Source organism: Lates calcarifer, unplaced genomic scaffold (genome assembly GCF_001640805.2).
Source record: "Lates calcarifer isolate ASB-BC8 unplaced genomic scaffold, TLL_Latcal_v3 _unitig_1963_quiver_745, whole genome shotgun sequence".
Classification (NCBI taxonomy): domain Eukaryota; kingdom Metazoa; phylum Chordata; class Actinopteri; family Centropomidae; genus Lates; species Lates calcarifer.
This window is the reverse complement of record NW_026115881.1, coordinates 120,761-147,232: the sequence shown is the minus strand read 5'-3', so window position 1 is coordinate 147,232 and position 26,472 is coordinate 120,761. Positions and strand designations below refer to the sequence as shown.

The 26,472-nt window shown below is 44.9% G+C and overlaps 1 protein-coding gene across 1 annotated transcript; it reads right to left on the bottom strand.

The window, feature by feature from the left end:
• Window positions 1-7,382: 7,382 nt before the first annotated feature.
• On the bottom strand, window positions 7,383-25,589 carry LOC108891455 (inhibin beta A chain-like). The gene is given in 4 exon segments (XM_018688566.2): window positions 7,383-11,668; window positions 24,210-24,675; window positions 24,677-25,054; window positions 25,506-25,589. Coding segments are annotated over 3 exon segments (1,377 nt in total). The 5' UTR covers window positions 24,767-25,054; window positions 25,506-25,589; the 3' UTR covers window positions 7,383-10,847.
• Between the last annotated feature and the right edge of the window lie 883 nt (window positions 25,590-26,472).

The following is a 26,472-nucleotide window of genomic DNA, read 5'->3' as shown; positions in this document are numbered from 1 at the left end:
ATGACAGGTTTCTCTCAGCTTCTCTAAAATATAATAGCACAGTGTGTAAAATAAAGTAGTGTTGCTGTAAATGAAACGTGCTCCGTGTGTTCAGGGTTAAACCTGCAGTAACACAGTATCTCTGCAGAGGAACATCGTCTGTCTCTGTTTCGTACATTCTCTCACCGCAACTTCTTCCACAAACAAACCTGTGCCACCGCCTCAGAGAGTCTGACTGCTACTTTGTTGGAGATTGACGTAAGCTGGCGACAGATTTCTGCAACTTCCAGGAAATGAGGAGGATGTGCTGCAGCACTTTGTATCAGCAGAGCGAACAGACAACAATACTTTGTATAAGTGAGGACTGAAGCAGGCTGAAGGTCTGGACTGTGAGGGTCAGCGGAGGGAAGACATTTAAAGAGACATTATTACAGGACTTAGGCTACTGAAGTCTGTTGGTTTTGTTATGTAAATATTTTATTCATTTATAAAGGTTTGTTTTATTCCTCCCTCCTGTTTCTGAAGCTGTGTCTGTAAAAACCTTCTTTTCTATCACTTGTTATGAGGATACACAGAGTGTTGTCCACTGTGATCCTGACTGAGGGGAGGTTCAACAGGTCGTACTTCAGTGCAAAGCTGCAGGTCTGATTCCAAACAAAGTGACTGAACTTCCTGGGTTTCACAGTGTCCTTGAATGCACCAAAAGAATAAATAAAACAAATGCTCATATGATTTTGAAATATACTTCATTTGCATGCAATGGCTGAAGCTCAGTTGCAGAGAAAACTTGCATTCAGCCACTTTAATGCTAATGTTAAATGATTGATACCTCCCACACAGACACATTCAGGGCACAGCAGCGTGTTGGACACATGAAACTACTTGGTCCAGTAAGAAGAAGCTTCACTCTAACAGTCAGAGACATGAATGAACAGCATCAGGTCTGAAACAGCTCCTTGATTTACCGCACGTCGTCATCATGGAGACGCATGAAAAGCAAAGAGCAGTGAAACGGAGCGGGATGAAAAATCGGATGAAAGCTGAGAGATGACAGACAGTGAGTGAGGTCACTGCCTCTGCACGAACATGAGCTGATAATAATGTGTTTTCAGAGGTGATGCAGACGATGATGGCGAGGGCGTTCCTGATGGGAAACAAATGGCGGCAGTTAATCAAACTGCAGCTCAGACTGAGTCCAGATCACCACCACAGTCGGACACACACAGATCTCTGGACTCACTGTACTTTACTGTATGTCATCTATTTAGCACTTAGCATGCTGGTTTCTGTCTCACAGAGCAGTTGACTTGTTCTGAAGAAGTGAAAAAACCTTTCCTGTAGTGTTCAAGGCTTCAGTAACACCTGCCTATGGCTCGTACCCGGGGATAGGAACAAATGATTATTGATTATTACAGTCTTCTCTGGAGCTGAGATGTTTGGTAACTTGTTAGCTGAACATGTTTAGTGATCAACGAATGGTTTGGGGGAGCGGAGTTTTCAGTTCTAACAGTCCAGAGTGACTGTGACTCAGTGGAAACACGGATCTGTAAACTATAAACTAAACCCTGCAGGAGATAAGAACTCCCAGCAGAAGTCTCATTAACGTCTCAGCTGAGCATTTAAACACAGAATGTGTTTTCCATGAAAGGCTGTAAATCAGTTTGAGGTTCGGAGGCCTCAGCCGTGTCAGGGCCAAACCACCGACCTCAGATACAGTCCTCCTGACCTGAGACGGCGTTCCTGCCGCCCTGTATGGCTTTCTGTGGTTTCAAACAACCTCGGGTTAGTCCCATTTACATTTTATGCCATGATTAAAATAGCTTCAGAGGATATCCAGCCTCTACATCATGTTTCTCGCTGACATTCTTCAGCTGGCTGTGGATTAAATACATTTTTAAGGATGAAAGCAAATGAGAAACTACTGAAGGCAACCAAGGTTTTTGGCCAAAATGATTTTATTGCTTCAATCTGCTCCAGAGTTGCATCATAGTTTTGGAGTCCAAGTTACAGACATGAATGATGGGATGTTTGGGACTTTATTAGTCCTGATCCACTGCGTTCAGTCATGATGATAATCACTCTGGGTATAACGTCCGTTTTTTACATTCTGTTAGATTTCCTACATCACAGTCAGAAACAGAGCAGAACAGAGTGTCTATGAAAACACACTCCTCCTCACTCAGACTGTGTGTGTGCAGTATCATATGAACACACAGTTTTCTGCTGTGCAGCCATTATGTTATTAAGCTCTCAGTCTAAAGATAAACCTGTTTTCACACTGGACTGTGTTTGTCTGGATGCAGGCTGACGTGTCAGTGCTGAATCATCATGGTCACGAGGAGCAGCTCACCTTTTCAAAGTTGGACGTCCTGGTCCTGTCCGTCTGCACAAAATGGAACTGTCGACGTAACTTTCTGTTTGTTTCTGACTGACTGAAACCTTTCACTCAAAGAGGAAAGTACCTCAGTACCATTTATGCCAAGTTACATAAAACACCCTCAGTAAATGACTGTGGTCGCTGCACTAACACGTTGAACCTGCTTCCAGTCTTTATGCTAAGCTAGGCTAAACACAATCTTGACTCTGAACACACATGAGACTGATATCAACCTTCTCATCTCGTCCAGAATAAACTAAGGAGAGTTTTTAACATGTTAAACTGTTCTTGGCAGATTTCTCTTGAGTGTTTGAGGAAGCAACACAAACTTTCTGCAGATTTCTGAGGGTTTTTGTTTTCTCTGAATACCCTGCAAAGACTTGTCTCTTCTTTCTGTCCACATGTGTTCCTTCAGACTGGACCAAACTCTCAGGTCATATTGACCTTATTATAGGATCTGGTTTCTTTTGGTACACGTTTCTCCTCTTCTGACCAGTGTGGACAGGTTTAATAACCTCAACACCAAACACACAAACAAGAACAGTTTGGTTTGTAGATTAAGGTTCATTAAGCCGAGGAATTACTCAGTATTTGGCCTAATTTCAGGAATCTATCTAATGTAAATGTTTCTAGAAGCAGGCTCAAGTAGAAATTAGTTAAAATCAACATTATGAGAAGAAACATTAATACAACTGAGTCCTGCACAGCTGAAATACTCACCTCAAGAATCTGTGGTATTGCAATCACGTCTTTTTGTGTTTGTTTCCCATGCAGGACTGTCAGGATTCCCGTTCGCTGGACGTCGGAGGGGAAATGACTGTGCTGTCACACCCTGTGTACTGTAAGCTAACTCTCAGCGCTCTGTCTTTTCACAGAACTGCTATCGCACCGGGAAATGCAGTCATTTGTGATAATTGCCCTCAGTGATTTTATTCCTGTGCAAATCGTCCATGTCTGTAATTTGTCAAGAAAAACTTCCGTGTTAAATTACCCAGAGTGCTTTCTTTAGCAGAGCCAGATCTGATCCCTCTACACGTACTGCAGAATCAGCTGACAATGTACAGCTCGATTTTCTAAAGACTTTATATGATATGGAATAATTACAGTCCACTTTGAACATATAGAAGTTATCTCATTTCTTTATCTATCTATTTCATTATCTTATTTATGTCCATTTTTAGTACGCCTACTTACACATGCACATATATACATGTATACAAAAAGCAATTTGAAGAAAGTAAAATGAAGGCAAACCAAGGAGGTAAAACAAAACCAACCAAAACAAAAAACCAAAAAGCTCCTCAGCTCTTTATTCTGCCTCTAACCTCTAAACCTTTGTCACCTCCCTCATGGATAACTGATTGGTTTTGGCATGAAGATACATTTAGTTAAGAAAGATTAGGAGAACTCCTCCCGCCGTCACCGGTACAAAGAAATCTTTAACCACATGAAAGCACTTCGGAGCTCTGTACTTAAAGGGAACAATCAGTTATTTCTGAGTATTTGGAGGCCACCTCTGGACTCTGCACTGAGCTGTAACATGTTGTTAAAGGGATCATCTTTCTTCAAAATGGAAACCCTCAGGACAGAATCCTGGCGCCGATCAGACTTATTTGGGATAAGGACAGTCAGCTGCAGTTTGTTTGTTTTCTTATGTATGGATAACGACTGGTAAATTATTAGTGTTGTTGTTTATTGTTACTTATTTACATTGTGTTATTTGATGTGTTATATGTACTTTACCATATATTAGTTTAGCAACCTAAACTAAACCACCTGTGAATGTACAGATTCACAGGTGGTTTTTGGTACAGAGGTACACAGGAATTGAGAGAATCAATCTGAAACCACTTCCTTCCTAAGAAGGTTCAATAGCATGACTGAGGCTTTATGCATGTTAGCAACACATTGCAATGCAACTGAGAACACAGTGGTCGATGGCTCGTGCCAAAACCCTCTAAATACTTAACACCAAATCTCAAATTTATTCTGTGAATTTTACAGAAAGTCTGTCACAGACTGACGGCGTCTTTTCCAAAAACACGTCACCTCCTGAAACAGCCGAGCATCAAACGGCGGTTGACCACAGCGGCTGCCCCACAGGCAGGGAAACACCCTGCTGTGGTCTGCTGAGGCCTTTCATCTGCTCATACACCCAGACCTTTCTGCTGCTATACTTGTGAGGACTGTGATGCATTCCCTATAACATAACTAACCTCAGCCTTAACCATGACAGTTCCAGGTCTAAACCTAAACCCAGTTCTGATGTTTGGTTAAAATGTCGTCACATCGCAGGTTTGAACAAATCGCTCCTCGCAGAGAGAGAAGAACAAGAAGTCATGGACCTTTTGATGTGCTGCTGCTGCTGAGGCGGGACGGTGTCATCTGCAAGTCATTTTACTGTGACTGTATTTAAACTGCACACACACACACACATACACACACACACACCATGTTGTGCTGCTGTTTGTTGGGGTCTCCTGGTTTGTCAAAGCCACAGCTCAGATCACAGTGATTTTAAAAGTAGCCAGGAGTGGATGGCAGAGCGACTGAATGATGTTCTCTCTCTGTTCGTCACCAAACCATGGAGAAAGAAAACCTGTTCATATCAACCCTGCTGTTAATACTTTAGAGCAGTGGATGAGCTGTGATCGTTTTTATTTACTAAGACACACAGATTTAATGATTTATGACTCATACATTCTCATATGTAAATGAATAAAATAGTGCAAATATAGTGCACAGAATATGAAATATTGTCAGTGTGCAACAGGAAAACAAGTCAAACTCTTCAGTGGAAAAGGTGAATCATTCTCCTAAAGGAAGTGAACCGTGCTGCTGCAAAGATATTATAGAGCGCCGAGATAACCGACTCCTCACGTGATCATCTGCGTCACTGGCTGTGTGCCGGTGGGCGGAGTGAACTATCTCGTCGTCACTTCAATATCTTTGTTGAACACGGCGGTTCTTTAATGGCGTCAACAACGCGACAGGAAGCGTTAGCGTTAGCTACTGAGCTAACGAGCTAACATTAGCTCCGTCCATCCAGAGTGATAAACTTTAAACTGAAGTTTAAATGATTCTCTCTCGGTTCAGTTTGTGTAAGGTAGGTAGGTTTAAATTCACTCATGGTTTTATTTTCATGACTTTTTTCTTTATAATGATGCGACCGGTGAACAGAGATCTGCTCTGCTTCTTGATCAGGTGATGTGTTGGTTCATGTTTCTATTGTTCTGTAGCTTTAGCTTCTGTCTTTATCTTTTTATCTTTCTTTATCTAATTAGTTTGATCTGTCTTGTTTTTGTGAGCAGTCCCTGAACGTCTCCTGCCAGTGTGTGGATCTGCAGAACAAACCGAGGTGAGATGTTTTACCAGACCTGAGATCAGCTCAGCAGCCGACAGATACACTGTGTTTTCAAAAAGGAACTGTAACCAGGAAGTTCTCAGTGGCTGGGGTCAGATGATGTAGATGAAGGTTCATACACACTAACAGCACATGAGCTTATGAAGTCTTATTACTGTCTGTCTGTCTGTGCAGATACTGAGGTCTAATGATGGACAGACCAAAGGCTTCAGGACCAGGACCAGGACCAGGACTCAGGAGGATTAAGGGTGAGTGTCCATGAGTTAAAGGATTCTGTTATAACTTACAGAGGGTGGTGTTTTGGTGTAGACTCCACCTCTACTGTCTGTCTGTCCACTGCTGTGGTCGAGACTCAATGAAAATAGGTTTACACGTTCACAGTCTCCAGAGGATAAATCCTGCTGACTTTAGTGGTCTGCTGACTCTTCCTCCAGCGCCACCTGCAGGGTGACAGTCGTGGGTTTGACTGACTGAACAGCTGTTGGATGGATTGTGATGAGATTAGATTCACACATTCATGTTCCCCACAGGATGTTTACACAGTTTTATTAGTGAAACATGACTCAACTCTTCATCACTGTATCTTCTACCTCAGTGCTGGGCTCAGTTTCATTTCGAGCCAGGAGATGTTTTCTTGAAATGCATAAACTTAATGCTAACTGAGCTACTGTGTCCTGTCGATAAGACAGCAGAGTCCCTCAGTTATAACGGTGGAAAAGACGTTCTTCCTTCTCATGGGTTCTTTAAAGGTTCTCACCTGCTGCAGGTGTCTGAAGCAAAGATCTAAGAGATCTAAGTCTCTGTTGTTTATTCTCATATTGTTTCCACGTGCTGAAGAACTTTTTGTTTTCAGTTCGGTAGTTCAGGCGTGTCACCTTTTAGCAGCTTTAAAGTTTAACAGTGCAGAGAAGGGAAACTGCTGGGCTTCAGGCGACCTTGTGACCCTTTGCCTCGTGTATCACAGCTTTAATAGAGCCTGCATTTTTTCCTCGGCGTGAGGAAATGAATTCCTGCTGTGTCTCCTCCTCGCTGACTGGAGTCGCTCCAGCAGCTTCGACCCTGAACGTTTGTCTTCTGAAGATGGAAAAGCTCAGTGTCACTTTGTGCAGTCACATTTTTAATATGGTTGTTTAACAAGACTGGGTTTGATTCATTATGAATGTCAGCACGACCCAGAGCCAGAAGTCTGTGTGGAGCTTTACAACCTGATGGAAGGTGGTGACAAACTGCATTTGACTGTTAAATAAACAGGGAGGTGGAGTTTTAGAGCCACATCTTCTTCATAATAACCTCATATTCCAGTTAATCTGTCCTGAACAATCACCAGCCTCTCCTCAATGTAGTTAATTAATGTGATTCAGCCGTCAGCCTGCAGCTGTTGTTAATAAGAAGCAGTAATCGTCTTTCATTTCAAACACTGGCTGGTTGCAGCTTTTCTTTGCCATCACTGTAAGGAAACGGAACACTTGTGGTTAAATAAGACAGAACAGCCGACCATATCGCCACCTGACATTTTACAGACAATGGAGAAAATAATTCAATGTTAATTTAATGTCTGAAATCAGGTGTTTTGGACTGGACTGAGACAAAAATGCAGAGAGGGAGAGAGTGATGGTTACTTCAGAGGAACCAGGTGTTAATATTTAAAAGACCAAAGACACATTTCCTTTGTGTACATCCTTTAAACTTTAATGGTGAAGCAGAAAACAAACAAAAATACCGTAAAATAAATTAGATTAGAAAAATGCCACAAGCACATTTGATTTGTACAACAAAGCAATGCAACATACTGGAATCTCGATTTCCATATATACAGAATAAAAAATAGACTTTTTATTCTTTGTCCACTTCGTTCAGTGTCAGTATTTTTTTGTCTCGATAAAAAGAACAAAATCTGAACAAATACAACCACATCTTTTATTCCTTTTTTTCAGCTTTTTGCTTCTTTTTGAGGCTTTTTTTTCTGCACTGACATTTTGTTTGCGTCCTTGAACGCACAGGACGGACAATGAGTTTGTCCCAGAAAGTCCAGAAGAAGAGGGTTCACTCTCTTTGAAAACAAGAAAGAAAACAAATCAGAACACGTGTGACTTCATCAAAATGGGACCAATACTCCAAAACTTTTGGTGAACAAGTCGACAAATACTGATATAAACACGCACGACACAGAAACACTCAGAAATCTGATTGGACAACGTTTGTTTTCTTCCCAAAACAGAATGACGGTGGATTGTCTTTTTCAGTTTGTGATGAGATAGAATTAAAGAGTAAAGCATTATGGGAAATGGAGTTCTTAGTGTGGGGGGGTGAAAGAAAACATCAGAACTCAAAGAGAAACTGAAGAATTTTGCTCCAAAGTGACCAAAAACTAATGTGAAATAAAAAACTATAAATAAAAACATCTTTATCAAACCATCGGAACTTTGAGGACAAAATGACGCCACATGTTTTTACAGTCTTCAGAGAATCATGAACTTCAGTGAATTATTATCATCATGTTATAAATCAGGTGTTTTTCTTTTCTTTTCAGAGTTGAACATGAGTTGAACTTCTCACACAAACAAACGCACAGACTCGACTCTTTGGTGTTCTAAAGCAAACTAAAACTGGACACTGAACGTTTTCGTCAGAACAAAAACCTTCGTCTTTCCCTCTGAAAGTGGAATAATTCACTCTCTTAGTCTCTGCCTCTGGTAGAAAACCTTGAGCTGCCCATCACACCAAACCAGAAGTATTTATTTAATCACTTCTCTGGGAAATGTTCTTGTCTCCAACTTTAATTTCAGAGAAATTTCTCTTCAAAATGCCAAAGCTTCAAGAGATTTAGTCAGTTATTAATGGGCTGTCAATTTACCCAAAATGCTTTACAACTAATTAGAGCTGCAGTATTAGCTGATTGGCAGAAAATTAACCATCAACATTTTGATAACCAATTAATCATTTTTGTCATTTTTCAAGTAAAAATTCCACACATTTTCTGGTTAAAGCTGTGATCATTTACTGACGTTGGTGAATAGAACAACTTCTGTTTTCTGACAATTTATAGACAAATTTATGAATCAAGACAGTAATCTGCAGATAAATCTATAATAAAAATAATCATTAGTTGCAGCCCAATAACTCATTATCTTCAGTTGCAGTCAGTGTTATTTTAAATGTGTCTTTATCAATTGTTAATCTGTGAATTAAGGATTATATTAATGTTGGTGGAGATTTAGATAAGGGTGGTTTTAATTATGTAATTAAAGAGTTGACGTCAGTTAAATTGTATATTGCCTCAAAGAAAGTTTGAATTTAAGTGTAACATTCACTAAATGAGTGAGTAAATTCCCTAAACCCTTCATACCAACTCTAAATCTTTATTTAGTGAAGAAATGCAGTCGTGTGTGTTTTTGTTTGTTGTGTAGAATAATGAAAACCAACGTGTTCTCGTTGCTAATGCTAATCACCTTCAGGTCGATAGCTGATATACTGAGAACATCCACCAGAGACAAAGATGTAGACCCCTGTGTATTCCAGTGGTTTGTTCTTGTGCTTTAAGTCTGTCTTGTCCTGGTTTTTGGAGATTGAAGGGAGCTAGTTGTTGGCTAGCTGTCACTGAATATTCAGGCTAACAGTAAGATGGGAGCTGTGGAACCTTTTGTTTTTGTGTCTTTGCTCAATCAGTCAATCTCAGAACAGTCCATTTTGGAATTTTAATAACGAGTCAAATCTATGTTTTTCTTCTTCTAAGTGCCTTTTGTTCTCCTTTTAAGTAAAAGTCCTCGTAGCATCTGATTGGACAGACAGGATGTTCCTGATGTGGTGGTGATCTCCAGTTACACAGTAACGTTCAGTTAATTAGCGCTCTGTGTCTCATCCAGCAGATTTACACTGATATCAACACCATGTTCTACAAGCTCTGTTTTAAACATGTAGCTTCATACAGACAGAAGACGGAGCCATGTTAAACCAACTGGACCTTTGGGGTCAAACGTGCTCGAACTCGACTCTTTTTACTGGACGTGGTCTGTCCCTGTTCATGGCCTCAGTGTTTAGAGAATCCTGTCTGCAGCGACCTGTAATTCAGGCTTCGAAACTTTCAGAAAACCTACAGGTGACACACTCAGAGGCGGTGAGCCCAGAGTGACGTATGTGGGGATCAAACCTGTGAACTGTCACACCTGTAAACTGGAGTCCATCCTGAGCAGGAAGCTCGGGTCTGTCCTCTCTCTGAGGACCTTCTCCGTCTAATCTGAACACGAGTGTGGCTATAGTGCAAAACACCAAAACGTTTGTAACGTTTCTTCAAAACCAAACAAAAAACAGACGTAACAACACAAATGCAGCCAAACAAAAATATTATTAATAACAATAACAATAATATTATTAATATACTTACTGACAATAATAATTATAACATCAACATGGTAACCATGGTAACATAAAGAAGTGTTTGGTTCCAGCAGCCGGGCCAACTTGTTTCTTTCAAGTATCTCTCAACACACAAACATACAAACATATTTTCACACTTGAATGGACAAAAACAAACACACAACCACACACACACAAATTTATACTTCCAAAAAAATAATACAAAAGATTCTTCTTCTTTCTTCCTCGTACATTTTGAAAAGGTAAACAGTTGGGAAACAAAAACAAGTCAAAGTAAAATACAATAAGATCGTAATACGTGAAACAAGTTGCATAGTTTTGAGATTTTTTTTTGTTCGTAGTTTTTCAGGCACCTCGTCTCTCCAAGGTCTGACTGGTTGAGTGGTGCTTGAACGTCTCAGCCACATAAATAAGCCTCGCTCCCTCCGTTTGTAACAAAAATATATTAGATATTCTTTTTTTCTATCTTTTTTCTTTTCTTTTTTTTTTCTGAAAGTGCCATCGAGACTCTCTCTGAGTTCTGCTGAACGAGTCCGGAAAAGAGTTTTTATCCCAGAGAGCGACCCGGAGTGACGGAGGGATGGAGGGAGGAGGTGAAGATGAACCGCAGTAGATATGAGTGACGTGATGATGGGAAAGTCACCTCTTCGTCTTTCTCTCCTCCCTCCATCTCCTCCCTGTCTCTCTCTCTCTCTGGGCTCAGAGGTCCTCTCTCCTCTCCGGTCCTCTTCAGTCCAGTTCAGGTTTTTATGTTTACGAGCAGCCGCACTCCTCCACGATCATGTTCTGGATGTCCTTCTTGATGATCTTTTGCTCCTCGTTGTAGTAGAGCATGGACATGGCTCGTAGCCGAGTGGGCACACAGCATGACCTCAGGTTCTGGAAGGGGCTGTAGCCCCTCATGCGGTAGTGGCTGATGACGGTGGAGTGGAAGGACAGCGTGGACCCGGTGATGCTCGCCACGTGGGAGGGGCACTCGCCCTCGCAGTAGTTGGCGTGGTAACCAGGCGGTGCGATTATCCAGTCGTTCCATCCGATATCCTTGAAGTTGACGTAGAACTGCCGTTTGCAGCAGACGCGGACTTTCCCGTCACACTCCAGCCCTCGCTTCCTGCGCCGCCGGGAGTCGCTGCCGTCCCCCTGCCGGACCACGGCCATGAGGAAGGGCCGGTGGGACTGTTCCCGCTGGTTGGCGCGCTGCGACGTGTCTGAGCTGCCAGAGACCAGGACGAGCGTGGCGCCGGCGTCGGCGCACAGTGGGCAGGACACCCTGAGGCTCAGCGTCGTGCTCTCGGTGCTCTCCAGCAGCGCCTGCACCGCCGCCGACACTGGGAAGGTGTGCCAGCCGCTGCGACGGGTGTCCACCGTTTTCTCTGCCAGGAGGACGTCATCCTGTGGCGGAGACGGGCGTCCGTTGGTGAGCCGGCGCTGCTGGAAGAGGCGGATGGTGACTTTGGCTCGGCTGCGGTTGGTCTTGGCCAAACGGAGGAAGAGCCAGACGTTAGCCTGCTCCACCAGAGACAGATCACCTCCTTCTTTGGAGAGGACGAAGTTCACCACGCCCTGAGACTCACCTGAGACAGACACACAGACACAGGCAGGGTTAGGACCATGACCAACTCTAAGATATCATGTTCACAGGACGTCTCAGCAGCAAACTCTGCTCTCTGATTGGCTGACACGTCCTCAATGACAGTTTACATCAACAGTTCAACCTCTGAGCTCATGGTGTATTATACTGCAGGTAACCATGGCAACAGCACTGATGCTCCAGATAACTGAACCGAACCAACCGGACTCTGGGTTAAACTGAGACATAGAGACATGTCTTAAGTTAAGTGTGTGTGTGTGTGTGAGAGAGAAAGTTTCCTGAGGTGATGTGAGTTCAGTCTGTCACACACACACACACACACTCTCATCATGTGGGTGCGTGTGAGCCACATCTGAGCTATAGACTCATCTACACACACAGCGCACACTTATCATTATGCTAACATCTCTGCCATGACCTCACACACACTCTCATCTCTCTCTCTCTCTCTCTGCTGATTGGACTCTTCCTGCTGACTCAGCAGCAGCGGTCGGAGGTTTTGGAGTCAGGCAGCGTTTAAACCAGCTAATGGTTCCCACCAGGAGCTCTGTTGTCATTACTGCAGCCCAGAATGACTGAATTTACAGCAGCGACTCAACGAACCATTTACGAAGTGAAAGCCTTTTTCTCCTGTTGCTTCTCAGTGAATCATGGGAAAGTTCAGGAGCTGTGACTGTTTACAGAGGAAAGTTTTATTTTGGAGGGTGAATGCCTCAGTTTTCTGCTGGCTGTGCAGATAGTTGGGAGGCAAAGTTTTGGCCCTGAGTTTCGTCTGTCAGGCAGCTGTCTCCTCTGTCAGCACTCATCGGATGGTTAATTTGATGTATTGGGTTAGCAGCTAGTTGAGCTGAGGGCTGCAGCTGATGACTGTTTTCATTCATCTGTGGGTTATTTTTCTATAAAACGTCAGAGAAGCTTCTAACGTGAAGACTTGATGCTTTTCTTTGTCTCTGTCATCACACTTTACAGACAACATGATTAGAGAGACAGAGACGCACTCTTTGACTAAATCTGTCTTATGTTACAAACACAGTAAGAAAACTGCCACACACACACACACACACACACACACACACACACATGTCCAGACCTGTATTTTACATTTCCTTGAAACCTCCGGGCCAGGCAGCGAGCTAATGACCAGTTACCATCCACCGCTGTTACATAACATCTTTGCATCACCTTTTCCTCTCTCTCTCTCTCTGTGATGTCTCTCGCTCGTGGGCGTCCATACAGAAAATCAAAGTCACGATTTGAGAGTTTATGAATGTCAGCAGCAGTGATGCTCTGTTAAACGGTGTGAATGGGCGGCTTGTGTGTGTGTGGAGGCGGTCTGCACTTTAGCGAGTCCATTAACGCCATTTAAGCGACAATTCGGAGGCGATTATCTCACTTACATCATCATGACTTCAGAGAGATTGAAAAATAAAAAGCCCTGTTCATTCATTGTTTCTTAGAATAGTGTTTGTGATGTTGATGCTGCAGGAAGAAGAAGAGGAGTCTTTGTTTTAACTCCTGCAGCTTTTAAAACTCAGTGATATGTTTAGCAGCACAAAGGACCAATCTGTGAGTCTCCTACTAACAAACACTGCCTGATATATCTCATTCCTCTGAGCTCCACAGCCACACACACACTGTCCTGCTGCCCCAGATACTCACAAGAGCACCAAATGTGGATTAATCCGCCGCTGAAAATAGTCCCCAACAAATGCTTTATATATTTCCTCCTGAGTGTTAGATAAAAACTACAGTGAGCAGCCAGTGCGCGTTCACTATCTGTGTAATGACACCAACCTGATCCTTTCACGCTACAAGTCTTTGTAAAGAAAGATGTAGAATATCAGAGCTGAAGTCAGGTGACATCTCTGAGGTTTGAGCAGGATGAGCTGGTACAGAAGGACAGAGTGGATGGATTTTATCTTTTAAACTGTGCTGAATGGTTTCTGTGGTTTAAAAACACCCTTGATGTGAGCCTGAAGTCAGTGGCAGCGGAAATCCTAATAGCACGTTAGCTCCCAGAGTAGCAGCTGTAAGAGCTGAGTGTCGTCCGAGAGAAGTCAGCTCAGTGTGTCCACCCAGAGCCGCTTATTACGGCCGTAATGACAGACGAGCTGTGGACGGACGTCTGTGTGATTTACAGTCACATGTTCACTTCAGAGCTGAGACACTGAACCGTGCTGCTGCTGCTGCTGCATGATGCAGTCTGTTAAATCAGCGTAGTAGTACACGCTAAATAAGTCATGACAGTGAACTCATCAGCTTCTTGGGGCCACGTTTAAACTTCTTCTGTTATCAAGCAGCCAAAACATTCCTGTGTTTTTTCACTGGAGTTTTGTTTCTGAAAAGCAACAACCTGTCTCTGGATAAAGAAGTATCTGCTGTTGTACTGGACTGTAACAGCTGACATAAAACGATTATTTTGTTAACAGCTTCAGCTCCCATGAGGCTATTTTTGTCACACAAGTCTGAGCTCCACAACACTACTTGATACTCTGATGGAGACGAGAGCTTAAAGCAGCTAGGGCTTCAAACAGTGATCATTTTCACAGCTGATGGTTTGTAGAATATCAGAAAATAATGTTTCACTAAAATGTGAGTGTGGTGGAAAGGCGCCAGGTTTTTTGAAGCAGATCCAGGTGAGGGTTTTGTGCAGCTTTGATGGTGCTTGCAGTGCTTTAGGGTCGCTGTCTTATTCAAAGTGTTGACTGGCATGGTCCCAAACAGGAACACAGTACAACATATAGAGTTTCAGGCCTCTGCCTCTGAGTTTGAATAGACCTGGAGTGAAACCAGTAAATCAGTAATGATGTGAAGTTTGGTCGATGTGTCGTCCGGTGTTAAAACCTGGACAGAACAGGTGAGAAACAAGAAGTTCCAGCAGCTCATTTACACTCTGAGAGAAGAAGAGAGTGTTTCCTGGAGTCTGTCCGACCTCTGCAAGTCTTCTCCTCACAGCTCATCCCTCTCTCTCTGTAATCCCCCTCCATTTACTCAGGACTGATCTTTACAAACTGATGTCTCAACAACTCATAAAACCTGATTTCTGGCCCTCGTCTGCTGTGTGTGTCTGTGTGTGTGTTGTGGGCACGCACACACAGTTTGTCATGCAGTGTCTGTGTTTGGACAGAGCGCAGAGGGAGGAGAGTGTGTCCACAAAACTAGACCCAGCGTTTCTCTGTTACTTTAAGTTCTCTCTTCGGATCAACAAAGTGCAGAACGCCACGAAACCTAAATGCTTAATTTAGACCATGAGGAACCATCTTAGGTCATTGGATACAGAGTTTAGTCATCGAAAACCCAGCTGAGATCAACACATATCCAGTGTGGGACTGTAAATAACCCGGGTTAGAGCACCAATAACCCAGTCTAACCATGAAATAACCCATCAAACACCAGGCTGGACAATCAGAAACCCAGCTTAGACCAGTCTGGATCATCAGACGACCACGGTGAATATCAGTGACATTATGCTGCTGCAGTGACTCACAGCTCCTCTGCTCCTCAACGTGAGCTCGACCGTCTGACGCAGAAATCAGGAACGATAAACTGACATTTGAGCCAGACATCATCATCATCATCACCGCCATCAGCAGCAGCCTCCAGACATTCCCTAACTCTCCCATCAGCCCCTGGGGCGCACTATGACTTTGATTTATCAGATGAAGCTAAACAAGAGGTCCTGCCAACACGGGACACAAACAGCGGTCGGTATGTTGTTAAAAGGACTGCTGGTTTATGATCAATCTTATTAAATCCTCTGTAAATCCCCCTCACACACACACACAGCAGAGAGTCATCTGAGCAGACGTTTGAGAGATTAAGTTTTGTGTTATCAGACACCTGGAGCTTCAGACAGCAGCTCGGCCGTTTCAGCAGCCGAGCGTCGACTTCTTCAACAGCTGAAACAATAGAAGCATCAAAGCTGTGAAGAGGTCAAAGAGTTAGACAAAATATTTCAGGATGATATTACTCTGGATACTCTTACTGTTATTTTCTCACAGTGGCTGAAAAATCTGCCTGTAAAATCAGATTCTTTCAAAACTGGACGAAGCAGGAAACAGCCTCAGCACCCAAAGTTCAATCACTAATTTGTTTAGGAAGTCACCATAAAGCTCAACATAAACTGAAGTATTTAAGCTCCTGGTGAGGCCCCATCTCAACATGTACTGTATGTACTCTGGTTGATCTTTGGGGGTGGATAACCTGGAGCCCACAGCTCACAGTTCATCCTGTTCAACTATAATCCAAACTTTTAAAGTGTGAAATATCAGAAGCATAAGCAGCTGTAGATAAGATACAGGATGAATCTACACTATTTCACTTAAAGTCCAGAAACAGTGATGGAACTGAAACTGCACTTTCTCTTTTAAAAAGCCTGAAATCTCTGCATCCAGTCAGGTTCAAAGACACGCCGCCTCCTTTAGGCCTCAATCTCCCACAATGCACTGGGTGACACTCAGTGGTGCGTCCAAACAGTTGGAACCAACCTTAGAAAGTCTGGGAGCACCTGAACGCATCACCTCCATTTTAGGAGGGGGGGGTGAACACAGTGTGAACACACCCTCCATCCTCTGTTCTCTGTGTTTACTGAGACCACAACAATGACCACACACACACACTATACCCATCTGTGCAAACACACACTGTGTCCCTGTGTGTGTGTGTGTGTGTGTGTGTGTGTTGGTCATTGTCCATCATAATCCCTCCTTCAGTGGATGAGCTGCAGGCGACAGGCAGAGCAAACCTCTGTGTGAGTGTGTGTGAGTGTGTTTTCATGCTGTGAGCTGAAGTGTTCTTCCTCTGCGTTCTGAGATCAGTTTTTATTTGACTTCAGTCTTGAACCGTCTGCTGTTCAAAGAGACAGAAATTAAAAAGGAAGCAGCAGAGAGCAGCTTCTGTCGGGATTCACAGTTTGCACAGCTGCTTCTCCACCTCTCCTCTCGTTCCCACACTCCCTTCACTTGTTTCTGGGAGAGATGAGTGGGGAATGGGATGAGTTAGAGGAGGTGGATGCGTAGGTACAGTAGGTTGTATATGACAGATGTTACAGATCAGCGTACGAGGACTTCCTGTCTGTTTAATGGGAGCGTTAATCTGCTGCTCGATCTCCTCTCTGTCTGTGAAGTTTACATTGAAGGGATCAGAGACTCCCACATACGACTCTTAATGCTTCTGACGTCTGCAGACGGTTCTGGGGCTTTTAAAGGGGAACAAAAGTGACTCTTGGATTTTCAGAGGATCTGATGGATTCAGTTTTCAAAGCTGAACCCAGGAGTTCCACGCTGGATTTTAAGGGGATCAGATGGTTTCTAAGGAGGTTTTAAAGGGTTTAGACTCTCACAGACAATCGTGCTGACATTTGCTAATTATTACTAATCACAAAGTCGAGCTGAGGCTGATGGGACTGTCATTGGTTGAGCAGGGGTTTGATCATAAACCAAAGTGCTGGACACTTTAAATGTTGACCTGGTGATGGCGCTACAGGAGGGGATCACCACAGTAACCACAGTTCATCCTGAGGGGAACATGAACGTCTGAACCACGTTTCACTAGAGTCAGAGTCAGGAGGGTTCATCCTCAGGACATCACGAATAACTGAACCAAATTCCATGGTGGTGTGTTCAGGAGTTGTTGAAATATTCCAGTAAAAACCTGAAGTTTCAGTTTGTTTTAGTGAACGTTTACTGATTTGCTCAGTATGGGGGGGTTTAGTTTACATTAGGAGGGATCAGTGGGCTGGGCCCCCTGCTCTGACAACACACACAGCATGCTGCTCGGATATACACCTTAAACTTCAGCGTGTCGACGTTAAAACTTCTTCTTCTTCACATGTTTTCAGTTACAGCTTTAAAGCCACTTTGGGGAAATTGAAGAGTAATTTCAGGGGTAAATTTAAAGAGTTCTTATAGAATGAAAACGTATGTATCAGGATTTAATAAAAGGCAGAGTTAAATTTCAAACACTGCCACACGACACAGCCTGACAGGCATCGTCAGTTTGAGTCCAGGTGTTTGATGGTTTAATGATTGAATTCAGGACATTTTTACAGGATCAACTCGGCTGTTTTGCTTCATAGAGAAACCCTCGGTCACATGACTAAAGCTGCCGCCCTGCTCCTTTAAAAGCCTCCGATCAAAGTGTTTAAGTGATGATGTAAATGGTGACAGCCGTAATGGAGTTAAGGTGTAACTGTACGTGGGCGTGTAAACCCCTCAGTCAGGACTGGAAGGCTGCGTGGGACAGAAATCTGCTCCAGATCCCGAGAGTCGACGCCCTGCTCGGCCTTATTGGCACCACATGTGAGTCAGCGGGGCTGTGTTAGTAAACACACACACACACACACACACACACACTGAGCAGCTCTACATGTGAAACTAAATCTGTGTAACGCTGTCAAACGGACGGTAAACAAAAGTGAAGAGGAGGCATTGAAGCAGCCTCGCCGTCTGACGAGAGGAATGTCCTGAATGCCAAACTCGCTCATCGTCAGCTGGAGGAGAGAGAAAGTCTCATCTCAACAAGTCAAAAAAATCCTGGCTGCTGCAGCTTTGAAGATGTTTTAGTCATTTTCAGCTTTTCTATTTGGGTGGATCAAAGTAAAGAGACGGGCAGGACAGAGGAAAAGGAGAGGAGGAGGACGTGGTGTTCAGACGGTTCAGTGAGCCACAGAGAACACAGCCAGGGTTTGATCAGGGGATTGATCCATCAGTCGATCAGAGGGTGTGGGAAATAACCAAACCAGCCCTGAGTGGTGCCTGCAGGTCTTCCTCCTCGGAGGATGCAGCCTAAATGAGCCCACCTGGTGCAGGTGTGGAGGCCTGAGAGCTCAGGGGCTGAACTAACAGTTAACTCAGACCTGCAGTGATTCATTAATAATCAGCAGTGAGAATAATGATTACTCTCTGGAAGCCTGACGGGGTCACAGACAGCGAGGGACAGGCGAGGACACCTGGCCGCTCCGGGAACCAATCACAGCTGAGATCTGTGTTTAATAGAGATAAAAGTGCTGTGCAGCCTGGAGGCGCTCAGACTGCATGCAAACACACCATTAGAGGCCACACGACACTGGAGCAGGAATGGATGTGAATGGAGCTCATGTCAGCGTCTTCTCATAAGGACACTTCAGATACTTTCTGTCTCGTGTGTTTTCATTACAGCTTTCCCTCAGAGGGACAGTAAAGTCAAATGAAATGAGGTGCGACTGGAGGAAAACAAGACAAACAACTGGAGTGTCTGGTTGGTTTGACGGCAGCCTGAGCTGTGGCCGTGTTAGTTTGTGTTGTTAAGTTGTGTCGTGCTCGGGCTGTTAGTACCAAATAAAAGTGGACTGTAAAATAAGTCCAGGAGTGAAGTTCTACTGAATTCAGTTTCAGGACAGGAACAAAAACACGGTGGGAGACTGTGGGAAACAGAGTTTGGGTCCGCCTCGTCAACATCAAACGAGTCCTCAGCTGCTCCGTCCTGCACTGTTTTCTTCCTGCAGTCATCTGTCATGTTCCCCTCCGGGTTTTATTGTCATTTCATTGTTTTAACAAAGTGATTTTATGGCATGTTTTTCATTTTCAGACCTCGTCTACAAAACCAGATTTCTCTCTCGGGACAATAAAGATTTGAGCTAAATTGAAGTTGAAGTGCCAGCTTCTAAGTCTCTGTGCTTCTCTCTGGGTTCCCAGGCCAGTTTATTTATAATGACAGAGCAGATAAGCAGTCCAATCTGACTGTCAAATGTTCCCGTCTCAAAATACCAAAATGCCAAAGAGTCTCCGCTGCCTCCGCCCGAGTTTCACTGACGACTTCATACAGAGAACTTCACTGACGACACGTCAAACCAACTACGTCCTCGTCAAACCTCCAGTCACAGCAGATAATTACTGAGCAGATCGAATTCACCTGTTACTGTCGAGCCAACTGATTTTTCACTTTAGGGGAACCTATAGTTCCCATAATGACTCCATTAAAAGTTGGTGAATTATCTCTGATCAGCTCCTGTTGGCAGGGTGGCCCTTCACGTACAGACATCACTGAATCACTGTGATACTGAGGAAAACTTTAAAACCTGATCGACATAATGATCGTCTTTTTTCCTGAGACTTCCAAGTATATTTCTGCATTAATTCTCATCAGAGATAATGATATTGTCTGGAACGATGTGTTTTCAGATTTGACTGAGTGACTGATTTTTTTTCCGCTGTAAGTACCTCCATCACCTCCACACGGCGTCCACACCCTCAGGTGGCGCAGAGTCGACCTGATGCTAAACGTCACGGTCGTTACGATGCTCGTTATCTCTGCAGGAAAAGTCTCATCAGGACCGTTAACATAGCAATTTCCTGTTAGCGTACCAACACATTAACACTGAGTCACACTGGAAGCCTCCCAGTGCAGCCAGATTCACACTGGGAGTGGGTGAGAAGGCCGACCACAGCCTCCCTGTGTGGGTTAAAAAGAGCTGAAAGGACGAGTCATTCAGGGACAGACACCAAGGCTGAGACGGTTTACTTCTCTCCCCCTCCCTGTGTCTCTTTCCCACCGATTCCTCCCCCCTCTGTTTGAACTCGCCTGTATTTAGCGAGGCCACCGCTCGCTGCCTTCCTGTCCTCCCTGATTCCTCCCAGAGGGACGACACAGCGGGCGGCTGGCAGAGAGCAGGGAAACACAGCGATGTCTCACTCTGACCATATTTCATCCCACTTTGTTCTAATGATGGTTGTGTTTGTAACGGTAAATAGTTAGAAAGTTACAGGAACAAGCAAAACCTCTGACTGAAGAAATTTATCAAACACTTGTCAGGGACTGTTTTCAGCGGCGGATTAATCCACGTGATCAGTGTGTGTGTGTCAGAGTCAGAACAAACAGTGTGTTCCTGGTGATGAAGGAGTGCAGTGGTGTAGCTCTGTGGCTCAGAGGAATCAGATATTGTGAAATCTCAGGATCTACAGCGTCCTCCGGTTCCTTTCAGTTGGGTTTGTGTGTCTGTGCGCAGCAGGTCTGGACACAATCTGTAGTTGTTTACTATCGAGTGATTCATCTCCCCAGACATAGAGCATCTTTGGCTGCCGATCACACATCAAAGCAGAGCCAAACGATGTGGTGGGACGACGTCGACTGAAAACGAGCCGCCGGGGATTCAAACCAGCAGCGTTACGACGGCACGGACACGACCGTAAACACGCTGTAAACACGCTAAAGCCACGTCACATGAAGACGTGATGGACGGGAGGGGAGAAAAAAGATGGAGGAGAGGAGCGAGTGAAAGTTAGGGGGGAGGAAAAGCAGCAGGCAGAACTTGTAGATGGAGAGAAAATAAAGAGAATGACAGGATTAAAGAAAGAATAAACAGAGAGGAGGTGAGTTAATGCCAAGAAAAAGATGAAGAAGAGGAGGAAAAAGATCAAAAGAGAGATCGGAGGAGAAAAATGAGTGTGAGAGCAAAGAAAACAGAGAAAGGAAACATGCTAATTGTGGTTTATTTTCATATCAGACAGACGCTTTTGTCTTTCTTCGTCTTTCTTTGCTGCTGCTGCTGCGATTCACTGTTTCCTCACAGAGGTCAACTGACCTCCTCGACAACCCCCCTCCACTCCCCCTTGTCGCATGAGTTGCTAGTTTGAATCCCCAGACAGAGCAGGCCACCAGAATAGATCCAACAATGACCGGTTTATTCTGTCTGCCAGAGGAGGGAAGGGTAGATCGAGGTTAGAGAGGGAGAGAGAGGGAGATGAAAGTGGATTGTGGAATGTCGCTAATGATGTGTTCAATTAAGTTCAATTAGCCTAATTGTCCTCTGTGTGTGGGGAGAGACGGAGCGAGAGGAGGAGGGGTGGAGGGGGATAAACAGGGATGGAGGAGAGGAGTTTAAACAGATGGAAAGAAGAACGACAGACAGATAGATATTGTGTCGGAGCTGCTGAACGGAGGTCGACACTTCGTCTCCGCCAGGAATCCAGTCGTCCCTCCGCTCCCCTGCTCGCCATCTCCATCGCCCAAAATAATTACCGAGGTCCCTGAATGCATCAGTTATTCCTAACAAAGCACAGGACCGGCTGGGTGCAAAGTATTCTCACGGCGGGTCATGTTACCTCTTAGAAAAACAACAAGGTTTTCTATTGTTTCTCATGAACAGTAACAGGGACACCAACACCTGTTTCAGTTCGACAGCATGGTAAAGAGGTCACTGACCTTAAATAGAAACTTGTTTACGTTCTCCCGCCATTTTCCTGCTGTTTGCTTCAACGCCGGATTCTTTCAGTCCAAGCTGTTATTTTAAAAACCAGATCAGGAAATACTAATGTCAGATGTTGTGCCCCCTTGTGGCCAAAGCGCTACAGTTATTAATCGTCAAATTTCTGCTGGTTGTGAATTCTTTTCTGATTATTAATGAGATGTTTCCATCGTTGTCCGGTCGCAGTCAGAGTTAGGAAATGATTTTCTAATCCTCAGAAACAAAGAGTCGCTAAGTCTGAGCTTTAATCTGCCTTAATGATCAGAGTCTGCAGGCTGCACACAGGTCCACCAATCAGACAGGAAGAGCGGCATTAAACGAAACCTGAGAGGCAACTTTTAGGGTAATAAATCTGAGCCGGTCTCTGTGTTTCTGAACGGGGGTTTTGTGGAGGATCAGTCCAGATTCAGATGGAATTCTGAATGGTATTTGCAGGTGTTCTCGAGGAGTTTCTGAGGCTCGGTTCTAATGACGTTCTCCCCCTGGAAAATCGTTCAAAAATGGTTCGCATGCATAAAATAGACGCTGCTGAGGTTCAGCTGAAGGTGGCGTGTGGGTTTTAATGAAGCTCTTATTGGATTCTGTGGCTCTGTGAGCAGGAGGTTAAAGGAAAGAATCCTCAGACAGTCCCTGCTGCAGATTCAGGGTTTTCACAGACTGGGTTCTGTTTCTTGTGGTGACATACATCATGGTGTTTAGGGTTTGGGGTTAGTTCACCTCTTATATATGGTGAAATTATTGTGTTACATTTAGATTCCTGTAGCAGATAATTAATTGTGCATCAAACTGAAGAGACTGTGGGACACAGAGACTGAATCCATGAGGAGGAACTCTTTAAACAGCATCAAATCCTGTGTTTTCCTTTAAATAAAGCTGCTCCTCTCAGCCTGTCTGCACAGATCCAGTTCATAAAAATCTTTTCCATCTGCTGTTCCAGACTCTCGCCTACAGAAACTCAAACTGCACCAACAGAAAATCCAGAGGAGGAAGAAGACGACGTCACAGTCCCGCCCACACGGCCTGACTGACAGGTGAGCTCTGAAAGTGGGAAACTGTTACACACCTTTGTATCTGTTCACTTCATGATTTAACTCGGAGAAAAACCGACAGTATTCATCAGATTTCCTTTTCTTCTAAAGAGGACATGACTGATGACACAATGAAAAGGTTTTCTGTCTCAGATGTTGGGGCGTCTTTGAACGCATCAGCAGTTTCCTGCTGCACCACGTGACCGTGTCGTAAACGTGATTAAAAAAATCACAGGTGAAGTGATCGGGTGTCGCTCTGCGAGTTTCATAGAGGTGAAGTGCAGCAGCTGCCTGGGAGAAAATAAATCAGTCTATGATGAATCGATTGAGAATCTGAAGCTGATTGATCAAACATGAACAGAAATATCACAAACTGGAGGTTTTTCCAGAGGAACAGCTGTTTTTACCAGCTGACAGTGAACCTCTCACATGCGAGCTGTAACCCCTCACTGACCTGGACTTAAACACATTGGACCTGCTGGAGGTCAAAGGTGACAGGACTACAGCTGACCCCTGACCTCAGGCTGCCGCAGTGCCACTGAGCAGCGCTGAGAGGACGGTTCAGTCTGAATCATCATGTGAGGTGTGTTTTATTATTCAGTAACGCAGCAGCGCTGCCTCTTCCTCTCCCTCCCTCTCTCCCTCTCTGGCTCGCTCTTTGTCGCTACCGTCTGTCAGAAAAGCGTTCCAGCACTCACACCGCTTTAAGACACACACACACACACACACACACACACTCTCACACACACAGGCGGCGACACACGACTCTGACTTTAAGTAGATAATGAGGTATTCTTTGAAAACAGCAGGAGGCGATTACAGAGGTTAGTGTGTGTGTGTGAGTGTGAGTGTGTGTGTGTGAGTGTGTGTGTGAGTGTGTGTGTCTCTGCGTACGCAGGTGGAATTAAACAGGTGGACACAGTGATCATTTCCAACACAGCTGCATTTTTGTCTTTCCACACACACACACACACACACTCACAGACACACACACATATTTGCATGTGTTACACACACACAGTAACACATGCAAATATGTGCTTACACACTAAGTAGACTTGGCTGCTCTCCACACACACACACACACACACACACACACACACACAGGTAACCATTACACATTCCTTGAGTCCACTAACACAGAAAATGCAGATTTACTCATTTACTGTCGGGCTGCTGCTGCACACACACACACACACACACACACTCAGACACACACACACCACACACACCACACACACACACACTCTCAGTATGTAGCAGTATGTACTCACCAGCCTCGGCGAAGGTGATAATCTCTGTCGTCTCCTGTGCATCGCCGCCGTCTCCCGCCCGAGCCGCCATCGCCGCTGCTGCTGCTGCTCCTCCCCCTCCTCCTCCCCGGCCTCCCCGCCCTCGCGTCTCCTCCTCCCCCTCGATCTGCACGCTGCCGTCCTCCGCCACTCGCCCCACGTGGAGCTTGCGCAGGGCGTTGAGGAGCGCGGCGCGCGGCACGGGCCGGGTGATGTTGGGCCGGGCCTGGAGGTGCAGCATGTTTAGGATGTGTCTCTTCACCGCCTCCACCACATCCTGCTGAGCTGCCTCCTCTTCCTCTCGCTCGTGTCCCGCCGCCGCATCGTCCGCCACCGTGCCCCCTTCGTTCCTCCTCATCCTGGCCAGGGCGCAGGAGGGGCAGTGGGAGCTGGAGGCGGCGTCCGGCAGCGGCTGGTGGTGAGGATGGACGGTCAGAGAAAGCAGGCGGAGGCTGGAGTTTGGACGCCGGGTCCGAAGACGAGCTGCAGCTCTGGACCAGGATCAGGACGGTCCAGCTGAGCAGAGGTAAGACTGACATGATGGCAGGAGACGCCTGATTGGCTGCTGGGCTGGATTTGGTGATGCTGCCGGATGCAGATGCACAGACGGAGCCGGAAAAGATGAAGAAAAGTTGAGTTTTGTCCAAAAGAGTTTGAACAAAAATTCAGTCCTGGATGACGAGAGAGGAAAAGTCTTCTTTTGTTTAAAATTCACCTTCCCTCCTTCCTCTGCTCTCTGTCTTTCTTACTGTCTTTGTCTTTCTTCTCTCTCGTTCTCTCAGAAGTTCTCTCGGAAGCTGCAAAGTTCAGCTCAGCTCACAGTCCACCTGCGAAAAACGGAGGGAAAAAAACTGTAAAGAAACGAGAGAGAGGAGGACAAAAAAGAAAAAAAAAACAACGCCGAGAGAGAAAATGAGTAATCCTTATCTTTTTTGTCAGGGACAGATGGCTGGAAAATGTGGAGGCGTCACAAGAAAGACAGAAAGAAAGAAAAAGAAAAAAACAACAAAACAAGAAGAAGAAGAAGAAGAAGAAGGAAGAGGAAAAAACTCTCAGATGTGATGAATGGATGATGAAAAAGCGGAGAAGGAAAAACTCTGGAGTGCAGGAGGATCCTTGTTCCCGGGGTGAAGTCGCTGCAGAGTGTGTGTTCAGAGTGTGTGTGTGTTAGAGAGGCAGTTTGACTAAGTTATCCCAGACGAAGGGAGTTCCTCTCTCTCTCTTTTTACCTCTTTCTCTCTCTCTCTCTCTCTGTGTTGAATGCATTCCCTCGCTCACCAGTTGAATGGTTTTACCGGAGTGGGCTGGACTCTCTCTCTCCTCGCTCTCGTCTTTCTTTCCCTCCCTCTGCTTCTCTCTCCTCTCTCTCGCCCTGGCAGCCTCCTACCATAATTATACCTCCCTCCCTCCTCCCTCCTCCCTCCATCCCTCTCTCTCTCCCTCTCTCTCTCCAGTCTCCTCCCATCTCACTCCGTGACTCATAGCACTTCCAACTTTTACCTTCACCCTCCTCCCTCCCTCCTTCTCTTTCTCTCTTTCTTTATTTATTTCTCCCCTCCCTGCCTTCCTCCCTCTGTTCGGCTGTTAATGGAGCAAAGCTGGGATTCCTTTATCCCTCCCTCCCTCCCTCTCTCTCTCCCACAGTCGGCTGTGAATGAGTTACGTGTTGAGGGGGAAAATCTTGGATGACTTGGTCTTCGCCTGTGACTCTCCTGTCCATCTGTCTGACAGTCTATCAGTCAGTCAGTCTGTCTGACAGCCTGGATGTGTTTAGTCTGGTTGCTGTTCAGCTCCAGTCAACATGACATCATGGTTCATGACTGTGCGGTCTCGCCTTGTCGCGCTGTGGCGGGCGAAGCGGCAGCAGCGTTTGGTCCAAACGGGATTCCTGCAAAGGTCGACGATTCAGATTCCTCCAGCTCCTTTTCTTCTTCTTCTTCCTCATTCTTCTTTTTTGATTTTACTCAGCTCTTTATTTCTGTGATCAAACATCCTGACATCACGTTCACATATCGCTGATCTCTCACAAAGAGCAGTCCATAGAAGAAGGTTTACTTTTCCAGCTCCACCGCAGCAGTGGATGTAAGAAGTGGAAACCTTTGCTTTAAGTGGAAATAGAAGTGCAACGATTGGTCCATTCCTGTCTCGATCATTAATCATCTTAATCACGTTGCAAACAAAGAAGTCAAACGTGTGCAGCCTCTCAAATGTGAGGATTTAAGGATTTTCTTTGTCATACGTGATT